This window comes from Oppia nitens, unplaced genomic scaffold (genome assembly GCF_028296485.1).
Source record: "Oppia nitens isolate AA-2021 unplaced genomic scaffold, nextdenovo-longstitch-racon4-pilon3 scaffold22_pilon_pilon_pilon, whole genome shotgun sequence".
In the NCBI taxonomy this organism is placed as follows: domain Eukaryota; kingdom Metazoa; phylum Arthropoda; class Arachnida; order Sarcoptiformes; family Oppiidae; genus Oppia; species Oppia nitens.
The window spans coordinates 1448397-1464655 of NW_026533202.1; the positions used below are offsets into that span (position 1 = coordinate 1448397).

At 37.7% G+C, this 16259-nt stretch overlaps 1 protein-coding gene across 1 annotated transcript; it reads left to right on the top strand.

The window, feature by feature from the left end:
• On the top strand, positions 1-2490 carry LOC128953506 (oxygen-dependent choline dehydrogenase 1-like). Its single transcript, XM_054298988.1, has 2 exons — positions 1-904; positions 1553-2490. The coding sequence occupies exons 1-2, from the start codon at positions 1-3 to the stop codon at positions 2488-2490; spliced, it is 1842 nt and encodes a 613-aa protein (XP_054154963.1).
• The last annotated feature ends 13769 nt before the right edge of the window (positions 2491-16259 follow it).

The window sequence follows — 16259 nt, forward strand, 5'->3', positions numbered from 1 at the left end:
ATGATTACTACCAGTGCCGCAGTAGTAGTACCACTGTTCCTATCGGTAGCACTGTATATACTGGACAACTATCATCGACACCGATCTGTCCAGACAGACACTAAACTAGTTGGCCAGACAGCCGTCTACGATTTTATTGTAATCGGTTCGGGTTCGGCCGGTTCGATAGTGGCCAGACGTTTGGCCGAAATCGGTGGCGGCGGCTCACGAGTTAATGTCCTGCTTCTGGAGGCGGGTGACACTGCCGGCGGCAATACCGACATTCCCGGTGGCAGTTATTGGGAGTTTTTCGGTACGGCCATCGACTGGAACTATACGATGGAGGAACAGCCGGTCGGTATTGGGTTTCGCAATCGCCGGATACCCGACAGTAGAGGTCGTGTGATTGGCGGCAGTTCGACAGTCAACAGATTGATCTACAATCGCGGCAATCGCCGATGTTTCGATGACTGGGCCAACATATACGGTGCCCAGGGATGGAACTATACGGAGGTTTTGCCGTTTTTCAAACGATGGGAGAATCAGACGGATCCGATGTTGTCGAACAGCAGCTATCATAGTACTACCGGACCGATACAGGTGTCCTCGTGGTCGGAACCGCCCGATATAATGGCCGAACATCAGCGGGCTGCCAATGAGTTTGGTTTCAAATCGATTGACATTAACGGTGCGGAACAGTTGGGCACTACAATAGCCCAGGCATTCATCGGTACCGACGGTATCCGGTCGAGTGCGTCAAACGCTTATATCGATCCCAATCCGTATCCAAATAATTTGCATATATTGGCCAACGCTTACGTAACACGTATTATATTTTCGGGAAAACGTGCGGTCGGTGTTGAATACGAACGTAACGGTGCAAACTATACGGTCAATGCTAGTCGTGAAGTCATTTTGAGCGCCGGTATGTAAATATTATTATTATTATTATTATTTAATTTTTTAAAGTAATTAGTAGTGCATCAAAATATATTTAATTAAATAAAAAAATATTTAATTAAATAATTTGTGTTTTTTTTAGTAAATATATTTAAAATATTATATTATAACTTAAAACTGTAAAAAATAGATTATAAAGTACTAAATACTGCAGAGATTTTGCTTAAAGTTATAGTAAATATTAATATATAAATTACTCTATGATATAAAAATTAGCAAAAAAAAATTTTAGTCAAAACAGCATTAGTTGTGTGCATACAAACATGCAATCAATTAGTAAAAAATTTAATTATTTCAGTTGTATTAATTAGTTATTAAGTTTGAAAATAATTTTTTTTTAAAAGTTTATTTTTTACCTTTTCGTAATAAAAAAAAATAATATCAATTTCTAATACTGTTATGCATTATTATTAATTGTAATTTAAATAGAGAATTAAAATCAATTATAAAATTGATTAAATATATATATATATTAAAAATAATAAATGACTATTAAAAAAAATAAATAAATATTTAAATAAATATTTCTTAATGCACTAGTAATTAGCCAAAAAAAAGTATAGAAATTTTCGTAATTAATAATATTATTAATAAATATACTATTGATCTATAGGTGCAATTGAATCGCCACATATACTGATGGTGTCGGGAGTCGGACCGCGTAAACAGTTAGAAAAGTTTGGTATACCAGTGTTGGCCGATTTGCCGGCAGTGGGCGAATACTATCAAAATCATCCGGGTGTTTCTATGAATTTCTTGCTAAACAATGAAAACCGATCCATGTACGGTACCGGTGCTCAAGTAACCATGGAAAATTTGCACGAATATTATGCCCATCACCGGGGTCCACTAACTAAACAATACCAGACTATTATCTATATGTCTACACCAAACAATACAGATAATGGTGGTACCGATTACCCCAACACTGACTTTGAAACCGGTATCTATCTGTTCCCTGAAAACCAGGACCAATGGACAGTACACTACGATCGCCAACAACAATGGGACGACTACTATAAGCAACAATTTCCAGGAAATTACTACTTTTTTGTACACACTTTACTACAGCGGGTCCGTAGTCGCGGCTATGTACGCCTACAGTCAGCCGATCCCTATGTCTATCCCATAATTAATCCAAACTTTCTCAACGATACCCAAGACTATGAAGATTTTGTCGATTCACTTAAGTTTATGTTTCGGTTTTTCGAGACCTCCTCTATTGCCCAATACTTGGCACCCATACGTCCGATACCGGGCTGTAAACTGTGTCCCGACGGCGGTTACATACATGACTGCACCGAATATATCCGATGTCTTATTGAACAGCAAACAGATACCGGCTATCATTCAGTCGGCAGCTGTCGTATGGGTTCAGTCGATAGTCCTGATGTTGTTGTTGATCCACGTCTACGGGTTAAGGGTATCAGTGGTCTGCGTGTATGCGATGCATCTGTTATGCCACTCATTACCAACGGTAATGTCAATGCACCGGTACTTATGATCGGCGAAAAGTGCGCCCAAATGATCAAAGAGGACAGCCATTTGTAAGAAAGGAGGTGCGCCTGGGTTTCGGACTGTTGTGTATTTTATTTGCAATTATTATTAAATATAAATCATTTTTGATGTAATTTTAAAAAAAACTTTATATTTAATATTAAAATTTTTTCTTGATTTACAATGTCTTTGAATAAAAATATTACAAAAAATATATACTTTTTTTCCCCAAATCATTAATTTTTATTTACTAGTTATTCAAAAAAACAAAAAATAAATTGATTTTGTATACAATTTTGTAATTAACATTTGAAATGTTTTTGACATTACAAAAAAACACAATACAAAAAATTATCAATGACAATTAAAATAAAAAATAATATATAATAATATTATGTAATAATAATAAATTATATAAGTTTTTTTTGTTTTAATAGTAAGTAATAAAATATAACTTAAATAAACATAATAATTTATGAATTTAAAAATAATTAATTATCAAAAAAAACTAGTTATAAAAATAATAGTATTAATAAACTATAAAAAAAATATTTCTATTACTAATATTATATTTATAACAATAAATATAATTATTCTTAAATTATAAAAAAAAAATTTAATTTATAATTATTTTTTTATTTTATATAAACTATTAATATTAATGTATTACTATTATTATTATTATACTAAAAAACTAAAATATTAAATGTCAAATAATAAAATTAATCAACAAAAAATAAAGCTAATAAATTATAATAACTACAAACGTAATTAATAATACTAATATATTTAATTTTTTACTTAAATTTTAGACAATACAAAACATAGTTTATATATATACTGTATATAAAAATTAATAAAATAAATTACACAAATAAAAACTAATAAATTATAATAAATTTCAACATTTTATTATTAAATGTAATTAAATAAAAAAAAACATATATAATGTCTAAAAAATAACTTAACAATTAATAACAAAAAAACATAATTAATAACATAATAATGTAATAAATTAAATATTATGCAAAAAATATGTGAAATAAATTATTATTATTATTATTATTATTATACTGTATATACTGTAATAAAGTAAATATATATATAACGTAAGTTTAGTACAACAAAAATTATTACATTTATTTGTAATAATTTTTTTAAATCTTTAGTTTATATTAATATATTGAGTAAATTATCATAAAAACAAATTTTTAAAAAATGTCTAAATTTTCGGCCACAAAGTTATTGCCGCCAAATGTTTGCTACAAGTGGTCGGCCTATCATTTATACCGTATAGGCTTAAGTGCTGATAGACTAACAAAACACTATCCAATAAGACAGTGGTTATATCGACCCTATCTATTGATAACTGTTTGTCTGGTATATACATTGAGAACATGTCTATCATTAACTATCAGTGCCAACGATTGGCTAATGTTTGCACTGTTAGGTGATTTTCAATATTTTTTGGGTATCAAATCACTAATCGATACACTGTTAGCATGTTTGACACTACTGTGGCTATCATCGCAGCTAACCTATTACTATAACTACATAAGCGATATACAGCCGACATTTATGTAAGTATTTCTAGTGCTATCTGGTTTGCAGACACCGGCCAGTGTCGGACTCAGAGATCCACTGGAAATACATAATCTCATCAAATGGATGCGACAACTATGCTATTATCTACAGCTGAACAACAATCTAGTGGTACCTGTGCTGGTAATGCTTATATTTATGGCCGGTTATCTAATAAAATTACCGCTTAGCTATTATCTAGTTTATGGTTTACCACATTCACTAGTGTTTACACTATGGGCTCATTATTTCTGGAATGTTGTTCCCTATCAGATGGTCTACTTTTACATACTGTGCCGCTATTTAAAGGTTAAAATTAGACAATTTTATTGTACTATTGAGTCGGTATCGGTGGCCGGCAGACAACAATACCGTCATCGGGACTATAGTTTAGTAAAACTATTGAAATCAATGGACACATTGATGGCCGAAATCAATGACTATAATCTGAGTTATTGGTCAAAATTTTTACTATATTTTTGGCTAACATTTGGTTTATCGACTGTTATGCTATTATATACCGTATTATTTACACCAATAGATTTCATATCACGGCTAATATTTACATATGTTTTGATTGTATTTTCCATTGCATTCCTGTTTATCATATTTACCGCCTCATCGGTAACCAATTGTTATGGAAAATCGTATAAATTATTTATGAAATTTTTCATAATAAACATCAATACAATTAGTATACAAAATAAACATAAGGTATCTAAATTAAAAACAATGTTTTTTTTCTATTAATTATTATTATTATGTAGAATAATAATAGTAATAAATATTTTCTTTATTAAATAGTTACTACAAGTACTCGAGAGGACAGGTAGCACAAGATCAGTTGGCTTTAGGTGTTGGAAATTATTTACTATTAATTATGCTAGATCATATGAGGTGATTTTGAAAAAAAATTATTGCCTAAAAAAATCTAGATTATAAGGGAGCCAGTTAAAATATATTGATTTAATTACACAATTTAATTTAACACACATACACACACATACACACACACATTCACACACATACACACACATACACACACATACACACACATACACACACATACATACACACATACATACACACATACATACACACACACATACACACACACATACACACACATACACACACATACACACACACATACACACACACATACACACACACACACACATACAAACATATAGTATATATAATATAGTATATAGCAATGAAAAACATTTAATATTTTAGTAAACAATTGTCTGTAATTTTGACGCCCCTGGATGTCGCCACTGCTGAAGACAGCGCTTCCACCCCTATATAAGGGACAGTCAATGTGTTGACTCCCTCTCTCAGTCTTTGACTCCCTCTCCCTATCAATCAAATGAAAATTATTATTATTATTATTATTAAATAAATATATTTTGATTACCACTTCTTCCGTTGTCTTCTTCTTCTTCTTCTTCATCGTCTTCACCGTCACCGTCGTTGTTGTTGATCACCATTTTTTGTTTCACTGGCGCAGTCGCTGCAGGATTGAACAAAATCACGACTGATTTTCAATTCAACTCAACAAAAAAAAACACATTTTCAACTGAATCACATCTTCAACAATGGCTGGAAAAAAGACTGGTCGCAACAAGAAAGCCCCCGCAAAGGACACCAATCAAGAGCCCACACATCAACACTCCGATACTGAACAGGATGTTGAACTCAGTGCTCAAGAAATGGCGTCACAAAGGGCTCGCACTTCCGCTTCCGGTTCACGTGGAGCACAGTCTGGTGGGTACCAAATGGCTGTCAACACCAGATCTGCTTCACAACGAAATCTGGCCAAAATTGTTGAACATCTCGTGATCGACAATGACAGCGATGAAGACATTCAACCAAACAAAAGACGCGGAGTTTCCACTGGAAGGTTTACTGATGTGTTCTCCGGAAGTGATCCGTTGGTGAAGGCGGACACATGGCTCGGCATCTTCTCATTGATCACACGTGGCTACACAGACAGCGACAGAATCACTGCACTGGCCAAACATGTCACTGGAGAAGCCATGCAGTTCATGGTCATGGAAATCGCACCATTTGCCGATGAGATCACATGGAATGAAGTGAAAGAAAAAATGTTGGGACGTTTTGGTCGTCTCATCAAAAACCCACTTTCAGAAGCTATGGACAGAGAATTGAAACAAAATGAGACAGTCGAGGCCTACTACAATGATAAGCGTCGACTGCTCAATTTGGCCAAACTGTCCGATGAAAACCAAGTGGCTATTCTCAACAAAGGAGTGCCCAACACGCTCACCCGTACGCAAATCGCCGCCCAGAGACCGGGTTCACCCGCGGAATGGTTGGCCATTGCAATGGTGATCGAAGAAAGTTTGAGATCATCAAAAGAAATGACTCGAAGCAATCGGTTCAAACCGCCGACCGCAACGGTCCAGACAATTGAACCGACAGACAAAGGTCAAAAAGGACCGCCAAAAATTGACAAAAAGCCTCGCTTTGACAAATCCAAAGCACCACCTGCTCCGTGTCCGGTATGCAAACTCTTTGGCAGGACACAAACTGGAAGCAAGACTGTCCCGACTGGGCTGCCGTCTCAAATCTCAAGACCACCCAAGCATCGACTTCAAGCTCTTCCAGTTCCGGCCAAATGTCAGGCATCCATTGCATGCGCTCACTCTCTTCTTCAGATGTGGCGCAAACACTTCCAACAAAATTGGAGAACCAAAAGACTTCACAAACTGATGTCCCGGTGTCAACGGCCAAAACAGTAGGGCTCCACCACATCAATGATGAAGAAAATCCCTTGGATTTCATTTGGTTCCCAACGCAAGTCGACGGTCATCATCTGCTCGCCTTCCTTGACTCAGGCTCAACGATTAGCGCGATATCAAAATCGGCAGCTGATAGGTTGGGGCTGCAGTGGGATGAGAGGCAGTCGATAGCCATACGGCATGTGGACGGCATTGGGAGAACACTTGGCGCCGTTACGGCTCCAGTGACACTTGAAGGAAAAAGACTTCAATTCAAAATCCAAATCCTGGAAAACCTGGAGCATGAGATGCTGATTGGTCTGGATTTGGCAAAAAGCGCAAGACTTCAAGTGGATTTCGGATCAATGGTTCAGCACAAAAGCTTTGCTTTGCAACCTTTGAATGAATCGCCAGCCCTGGAAACACTTGTCAACCGCACAGATGTCTTCGCTCAAGACACCACAGATGTTGGCCGAATCAAAGGGTTTGAACATGAGATCCGTTTGATTCCAAATGCACAACCATTTCATGTGCGCCCGTTCCGGCTATCGCCACCTCGCGAAGCCGAGCTCAAGAAACATGTGGACAACTTGTTGAATGTAGGACTCATCCGCAAAAGCAGATCCCCTTATGTTTCAGCAGCTTTTCTTGATGGCGGCTATCGTCCCGTCATCGACTTCCGAAAACTGAACGCCATCACCATTCCTGAAAGGCATCCTTTGCCACTGATCCGGGATCTCATTGACAAAATGGTTGGTTCAAAAGTTTTCTCCACTCTGGATGTTGCGTGGGGGTACTGGCATGTACCGCTTCACCCACAGAGCATTGAACTCACGGCATTCGTGACGCCATTTGGTCAGTTTGAACACCTGACACTCCCAATGGGATTGAAAAACGCGACATCAGTCTTTCAACGCGTCATCCGAGGCGTGTTGGATGAATTTCTCGGTCAAGGAGTTGAACAGTTCCTCGACGATCTCATTGTGCACACCACGACTCTTCAAGAACATCTGCAGTTGTTGTCCAGGCTTTTCAACCGATTGGCCGCAGAGGGCATCAAATTGAGAAAAGAGAAGTGCGTGTTTGCCACCGATGAAGTCGCCTTTCTGGGACACCGACTCTCTGCTGGAAAGGTCAGACCATCCGATGACAAGATCCGGGCCATTCAAGACTTTCCCCGACCAAACTCACTCCGTCAAACGCGATCCTTCCTTGGTTTGGCCAACTTTTACCGAAGCTTCATTCCAGACTTCAGCACTATTGCCAAACCATTGACTGACAAAACAAAAGGAAAAGAAAAGTTTCAGTGGGACATCAATGGACCCGAAGAAATTGCATTCAACCAATTGAGAGAAAAACTCACTTCAGCACCTGTCTTGTCCGTGTTTGATCCCACTTTGCCAATCACACTCACCACCGACGCTAGCCTCATAGGCTTAGGAGACGTCCTCTCACAGTTGTCTCATGACGGTCAAGAAAAGCCAGTGGCCTACTGGTCCGCAAAACTCAATGAAACCGAACAAAGGTATGCGGCCAGCGAAAGAGAGTGCTTTGCAGTGGTGAAGGCCATTGAGCACTTTCGGGTTTACCTCGACGGCACCAAATTTCAAGTGATAACAGACTGTTCCTGTCTGAAATGGCTGTTCACTCTTCAAAATCCCAACAGTCGATTGTTTAGATGGTCGATCCGGTTGAGCACTTTTGATTTCACAGTCAAGCACAGACCAGGTTCAACGAATCACGTCGCCGACGCGCTCAGTCGAAGCCCAATGGTCTGTCACATCAACACCGATGAGTTCCTGAACAGACAAAATGAAATTCAAGAGTACGGACTCCGCAAGACACATCTCATCAATGGACTCACCACTGTTCACTATCGTGGTTTGGACAGAACCGTTGTGCCGCCAAGTCTTGTGCCTGAAATCTTGAAGTCATTTCATGACAACCTCAGTCATATTGGTGCTGAAAAGATGACCAAAATGATAGCCCATCGCTATTGGTGGCCAAAGAGAGATTCAATGATCCGCGATTTTGTCAAATCTTGTCATTCATGTCAGCTGTCAAAGCCACCCAATTCCTCCTCTCTTCGGCCAACACATCCAATCCCTACACCGGAAAAACCAAATGTCATTTGGGCTACAGATGCCATAGTCATGGGAACATCAGCTCAGAACACGTCAGCAAAAAACATTTTGGTTGTCATTGACTTGCACTCGCGTTTTGTTTGGGCCAAAGCTGTTCGACAAATCACCGGCGAGGCCACTGTCTCGTTTTTGAGTCAACTGTTTGATGATGTTGGACCTCCTCAATCGCTACTCAATGACAATGGAGTTAACTTTGTGTCCAATCGTGTGAAAAATTTCCTCGACAACCGAAAGGTCAAACAACTCCTGACACCGAAGTCAGGCCAACGGTGTTTGCGAACGTGTGAACGGATCCATTGTCACTGCACTCCGCACTGAATTGATCAACAGTCCGAAAACCCGATGGTCATCGCTGTTGAGAAACGTTGTTCAAAACTTGAACGACACCATCAGCGACAGCACCGGATTCCCTCCAAGATTGCTTCAGTTCGGCCACTGTTCAACATTTGTGATCAACAAATCGATTGAAGAGATGCGTCGACTGGCAGTTGAACGTTCCAGAGATCAACAACTGAAAAGACAAGAAAAAACCAATGAAAAAGCTGTGAAACAAAATTTCAAAATCGGTGACACCGTAAGGTACCGATTACCTGATACTCACCCGGCTCGCGTTGGAAAGTTGTCCCCGAGATTTCTGGCTCCGTGTGAAATCATCGAAAAATTCGGTTCAGAAAGTTTCCGAATCAAGCAATTGGATCCCAAAACAAATCAAGAGATTCGCACCTTTGATGTTCATTCTTCACGATTGTGGCCATACTTGACCCGCGAACCGAGTGTTGGATCCGATGAAGTGATCAATCAAATAGCGGTCAATTTGGGGGAAAAACAAGAGGTTTCTCGAAATGCCTGTCATTCAATTCATTTCTGCAAAAAAAATCATCAAAAATTTCCATTGAAAAGTCTATTCAATGTTGAAGAAAAATTTCCAGAAACTTCCAGAAAAAGTGATGGAAAATTCCATCAAAAAAGTGTTGACTTGAGTTGCGATTCATCTCATTTTTCATTCATTGATTTCATCTCTCAGACGAAGGTTTTTTTGTTCAACAACAGCAACAACAGCAACAACAACAAAGTCATGGAAAACAACGCCAGAGTTGCGAACATTGATCGCGAAGGACCTCCTGTTTGGAACCCAGTGTTTCAAAATGTTGGAGAAGAGCTCGACTTCCGTCAAGAGATGGACGACGACGCCGACGATGACCGCTACCAACAAGAGTTCGGGCCGTTTGACGCTCCGGAGGAAGCCGTCGGTGCAACCAATGAGCCCCTGGAGGTCATCGACGCCATGGAACTGCCGGCCGACTTCTGGGGTACGGCAAGTGGCGAACAGCAACCCCGCGAAGACAACTGCCCTCCTGTGATCTCCAGATCCAGCAGCCGATCCACTGGCAGCTCTCAAGGGACGGCTGATCCTCAGGAGGTGCGGGTGACGCCCCTGGATGTCGCCACTGCTGAAGACAGCGCTTCCACCCCTATATAAGGGACAGTCAATGTGTTGACTCCCTCTCTCAGTCTTTGACTCCCTCTCCCTATCAATCAAATGAAAATTATTATTATTATTATTATTAAATAAATATATTTTGATTACCACTTCTTCCGTTGTCTTCTTCTTCTTCTTCTTCATCGTCTTCACCGTCACCGTCGTTGTTGTTGATCACCATTTTTTGTTTCAATTTAATGCCAATTGATTGCAAATAATAATATATTTTTTAGTGACTCTTTATAATCTAGACTTAAGCTAAAATTATTATTATATGATATATAAATTATATTAATATTTTTTTATTTTTTTAAAAACAACAAAAATATCATTTCAATTTGTTTATATTAAATTGTTTAATTATTTTTTTTTATTTCAAATTTTTAGATATTAATGCTACTATCATGTTTATTTCTTAAAATTATCAATGAAAAGTAGAAAAATTATTTATTTTTAAAAAAATCTATTAAATTAGATTAAATCAAAACAAATAAAAGTTTAAGTTATAAGTTTGTTGTTTAAGTATGAAATTGTTTTCTATGTTTTAATTAACACAAAAAATTTTTTTACTTAAAATAGAAAACTTTAAAACAAATTTTTTATTTTATTTAGTTTTCATAAAAAAAAATTCAACAATTATTTAAATGTTTTAATTGTTAATACAAATTAGAAAATCAATTCAATTAGTTTTTACAATTCAATGATAGATCAGCTAAATTGCTAAACAATACACCTATAACTTTATACACACAATACAATTCAATTATCAATTGACAATTAATAGACTACTATAACTACCCGCACCCGCACCCGCGCACCTGCACACACACACACACACAAACTACCGGTGCTGTTCATCATCATCATCACCAACAATGAGCACCACCAGCAAAGAGGAAGGAGAGATCAGTAGCAGTAGTAGTATGGATGAGATCAGCAGCAGTGAGGATGAGTTTCAACAGATGATTGCTGTCGACGACGAGGAACTGTATGTTAGTTCAATGGAAGTCTATTTTAACAAAACTAGTCAATCGCTTTTGTATTATATAATTGTTTTATATCCAGTGATACCATCATCATCATCAGCATCATCGACATCATTACAACAACAACGATACCAACCATCCGGAAGAAGTACTACTACTACTACTAGACGACAACAGCTATCGTTCTGGTCGTTCAATGGCTATCATCGGGTTTACGGACTCTATATTCAGTTGCGCCACTATTCGGGTGAAATGGCCAGATCCGGGTTGATTGCCTATCAGTACGAAACCATTAGGAAACCGATTGCCAATCATATATCCAATAGCTATGGCATCTATTGGCCACAGAGACCGTACGGCCATTAGCTGTGACGGCAATATATATAAAACCAATTTGTTTGTCCGATTGACCGATAAGTCCGACCGGTCGGTTAAGAAATCGTCGTCCGACGGTAAGCCATTGAAGTCTAAGTCCAAGTCAGATGACGACAGTGACAGTAACATTGATGACATTACCATCGAGTATGACATGTATCCGTCAAAATAATATAAATAAGAGTTTTATATTTCTACAACAATACTTTTTTCATTATTTTTTTCTAAATTTAAAATTAGGAAAAAAATATAAATTTTTTCATTTAGTTTTCACAACAATTATTTGAATGTTTTTTAAATGAAAACAACAATAAACTAAAAAAAAAATAATAAAAAATCAATGAAAATCAGTTCAATAATTTCACAATCAATGATAGTCTAAACTTTTAGCACAACTTCTTCAGACAAACAGATAATTCAATCAATCAATCAACTGATAGACTACACACCCATACATACCTACCACTCACACACACACACAGACACACAGACACACATACCACTGACACAAACTACCTGAGCTGTTCATCATCACCAACAATGAGCACCAGTAGCAAAGAGGAAGGAGAGATCAGTAGCGGTAGTAGTATGGATGCGATCAGTAGCGGTGAGGAAGAGTTAGAACAGATGATTGCTGTCAATGAGGAACTGGATGTTAGTTCAATGGAAATCTATTTTAACAAAACCAGTCAATCGCTTTTGTATTTAAGAGACGCCTACTATCCAGTGATACCATCATCACCACCACCACGACTACCACAGATTACATCGACAGCGCCATCAACTTCACAACAACAACAACAACAACACCAACCATCGGGAACTACTACTACTACTACTACTGGACATCAGCTATCGTTTTGGTCGTTCAATGGCTATCATCGGGTTTATGGACTCTATGTGAGGCGGCGCCGCACTACTTATGGACAACCAAACAGTTCATTGGCTGCCTATCAATTTGCAGCCAGTCGGGCGATTCAAGGTAGGCCTGTCATAGCTGCCAACTTTGCCATATATTGGCCACAGAGACCGTACATAAGTTTATTCTACACAGAATGCTACGACCAAACCAATCGGACCTTTAAATTGATCGCCGATAAAGACAAACAACAGTTCTGGTGGTACCAGTCGTTGACGTCGACGCTGTTAATTGGCAGCAATGTTAACCAATTAATGATGGATATGGCGGCGGATGGACAGAATTTACCGACGGCGCCGTCCAGCTATAAGCGTCTGTACGATGAGGAACAGGAGACCAACAAATACTTTTGGACGCTAGCCCGACGTCAGTTGGGCAGACACCTGGCCATACAATCGGACGGTATTATTATGACTGTCCGATTATTTGTCCTATTGGTTATCATACCCAGACAGACATGGACAGCCATGAAGGCCAAGAAATCTAAGTCCAAAGACAGTAGAAGTAGTAGTAGTGATAGTAGTAGTAGTAATAGTGATAATAGTAGTACTACTAGTAGTAGTAGTAGTGATGATGAACAGAAAATTATCGGCAAATTTGATATGAATCCCGGATCCAAAGTCAGTGCCCAATATCCGACTATACGTAATGAAAAGGATTTGCGGCGAACCGATGGCCGAAAGATAATGATTCGTCAAGTATTTACAATGGGTCTGACCTATAGGCGATTCGGTGCCAATCAGCTATCGGAGGTTTGTCTGGAAAAAATAAAACCGAATACTAAATCCAAATTTCCGAGATTCGAGTTTCGAAAAGTACCGATCGATATCTGGAATCCTGACGGCCAGTATCGTAAACATTTGCAAACCGATGACCGAATCTATAGTCGATTCCATTTGGAAACCGATCCGATCAGCTGTGGCGGTGTCTGCGAACTGACTGAACAACTATTCAAAACTGCTTACTTTGATGCGGATAAGCCGCCAAATCAGATGTTGGCACCACTGCCGACTGGTGGTGGTGGTGGTGGTGGCCAATGTTTTGCACTGTATGTATGTGCCGGAGCCAAACTGATTATCAGAGACACCTATCACTATGAACCGGAGGATGAACGCCACAATCAGTCGCTGGTCGAACAGGGAGGTGTGGTTGTAGTGGAAGACCGGTTGTATATGTCGGTGCCCGTAGAGACTATGAATAAAACTAATGATGGCGCTCATATCTTACGGTGGGAATGGAAATGGTTTTTCAAGCAATTTATCGACAATAACGAAATGGCCGATAAATTCCGGGATTATTCAAATCCGGTAATATTTTTGGGCGCAAATGAATCCGATTATAATACCATTGCCTGGGAATTGACGGTCGATAAGAGAGGCGATGAACACCAAGACAAGGGGATAGTTGGTTACCGATATGAACGTAGCTGTCATCTAACGATACCCGAAGGCGGCCATATTGTGGCCGTAGAAAATTGGAAGTCAGGACTGGAAGAGATCTGGTCGCGGCATCGGTACGAACAGTTGCATCTGGCAATTGTCCGGCACAGTCAGCCAATGGGCAGCTATATGTATGTACATCCCAGTAGGTTTCAGTTGCCGGCCGATGACCAGTTGCTCAGAAAGATTATATGCAATCAACTTGTAGTCAATACTACAGCTGATCAGTCACCGCCACCGCCGCCAATGGATCGACATCTGGACATTGATATTGTCAGAAAATTCAAAGATATCAGACGAGCTTACGGCGATAAAAGCAAACAACAATTAGACAAAGATAAGATCTATCCGAAAGAATTCAATTTCTATAGTTTTACACCCGAAGCCAGTCTATCGACTATTAAATCGTATTGTCCGCCGCCAGCCTATCCACCGGTAAAGGTAACCATAAATGCCCAAAACTATCGGCTATACTATTTGCCACAAATATTATCTACAGGAGCCGACGGCTCCGACAAAAAGTATGATCTCCGGACAGTCTTTACAAAATACAATATTAGCCAACAGACCTACAAGACAGAGCCGGGCGATACAACTGTCTATCCATTAGGCAAACAACAGGAGTCAACAATATTACTTGAGCTGAGAAAAGAGTCGGGCGTTTTCAATGAATACAAATGGCAGTCAATCGACAATCCATTTGATTTCAAACATTTGCTGGAAAATCGCGAAGACTATCGATTGGGTGTCGACGGCAGATACTATCAGAAGATGGACAACACTGTTATCGGTAAAGTCCAGTGTCTTTACTACGAGTTTGTCGAAAGCGAAAACAAAAAGACAATACCGGTAACCATTAAGTCGAAAGTTGATAAAATTGTTGCCAACGGACACAACGGTTTGGTCAGAAAGTGGATAACCGATAGCCAAATGCTGACATTGATTGCTAATAATGATATCGTTTTTCCCCAGTCATCGTCGGATAATAGTAGTAGTAGTCAGTCATCATCACAGATGACAACAACGTCGCCATCAAAGTCAAGGTCGACATCATCGACGACGACGACGTCGAAAGAAAAGACCAAAGAAGAAGAAGAAAAGAAGAAGAAGTCCACCGATTATGAGCCATCTTATGATGACTACTACCGTCCAAGCGGTTCGGGCGCCACTACTAGTAGTAGTAGTAGAGGACAAAAGCGTAGACATTCTACTTCTTCTTCTTCTTCAGCGGACAAACAAGAAAAAGAAGAAGAAGAAGAGGAAGACTCGAGAAGTAAGAAGAAGAAGAAATCGAAGAATAAAAAGAAGAAGAAAAGTGAAAGAAGACGTTGAATGATAACAATGACAACAACAACGACAACTGGATTATCATATTATTAGTAGTAATAGTCGTTAGTATTTGTTATCAGAAATTGAATAAAAAAACAAAAAAAAATAATAATATTTTATTTTTGTTTAATTATTATTATTATTATTCATTATTTACAGTATTATTTATACTTAGTGTTTGTTTTATTTTTTGTTTTCTTAGTTTTATTTATTTTAACTTTCATTAAAAAAAATTATTTTATTTAATAATAATTAAAGTTAATATATTTAAATTTAAATACATAAAATATTTTTAAATTATAATAACATTTATATTTATCAATATAAATATATTAAATTAGTTTTTAAAAATATAAAAATCTATATAAAATACTTATTTATAATAGACTTATTTAATGTTCAGTCTATTAACTTATTTTTTATTAGATAATTTGTTTAACGATATATATATTATTGATCTAATAATTAGATAATAATAATAAAATAAAATTTTATAATTAGATAGTAATATATAAGTTATATATATATATATATATATATTGATATTGATCAAAAAAATAGTTTTTAGTAAAATTTGAATTTATAAAGTAATAAATAAATGTATATTTAATTTGTTTTATATTAAATTTATAGTATATTAATAGATAGACACAGAAAAAAATGTCTAGTTTTTCGGCCACAAAATTATTACCAGAAAATGTTTGCTACAAATGGTCGGCCTATCATTTATATCGTATCGGCTTATGTAGCCATCGATTACCGATACCAGCCAACAGTACTGATGATAATTGGTGTCCAGTTAAGAGACTATGGTTTAATCGTC

What these genes read in the sequence shown, in the direction of transcription:
- LOC128953506 (XM_054298988.1), top strand. Translation starts at nt 1, where the DNA reads ATGATTACTACCAGTGCCGCAGTAGTAGTACCACTGTTCCTATCGGTA. An exon ending in TGAAGTCATTTTGAGCGCCG is followed by an intron (nt 905 to 1,552) that starts GTATGTAAATAT and finishes ATTGATCTATAG; the next exon opens with GTGCAATTGAATCGCCACAT.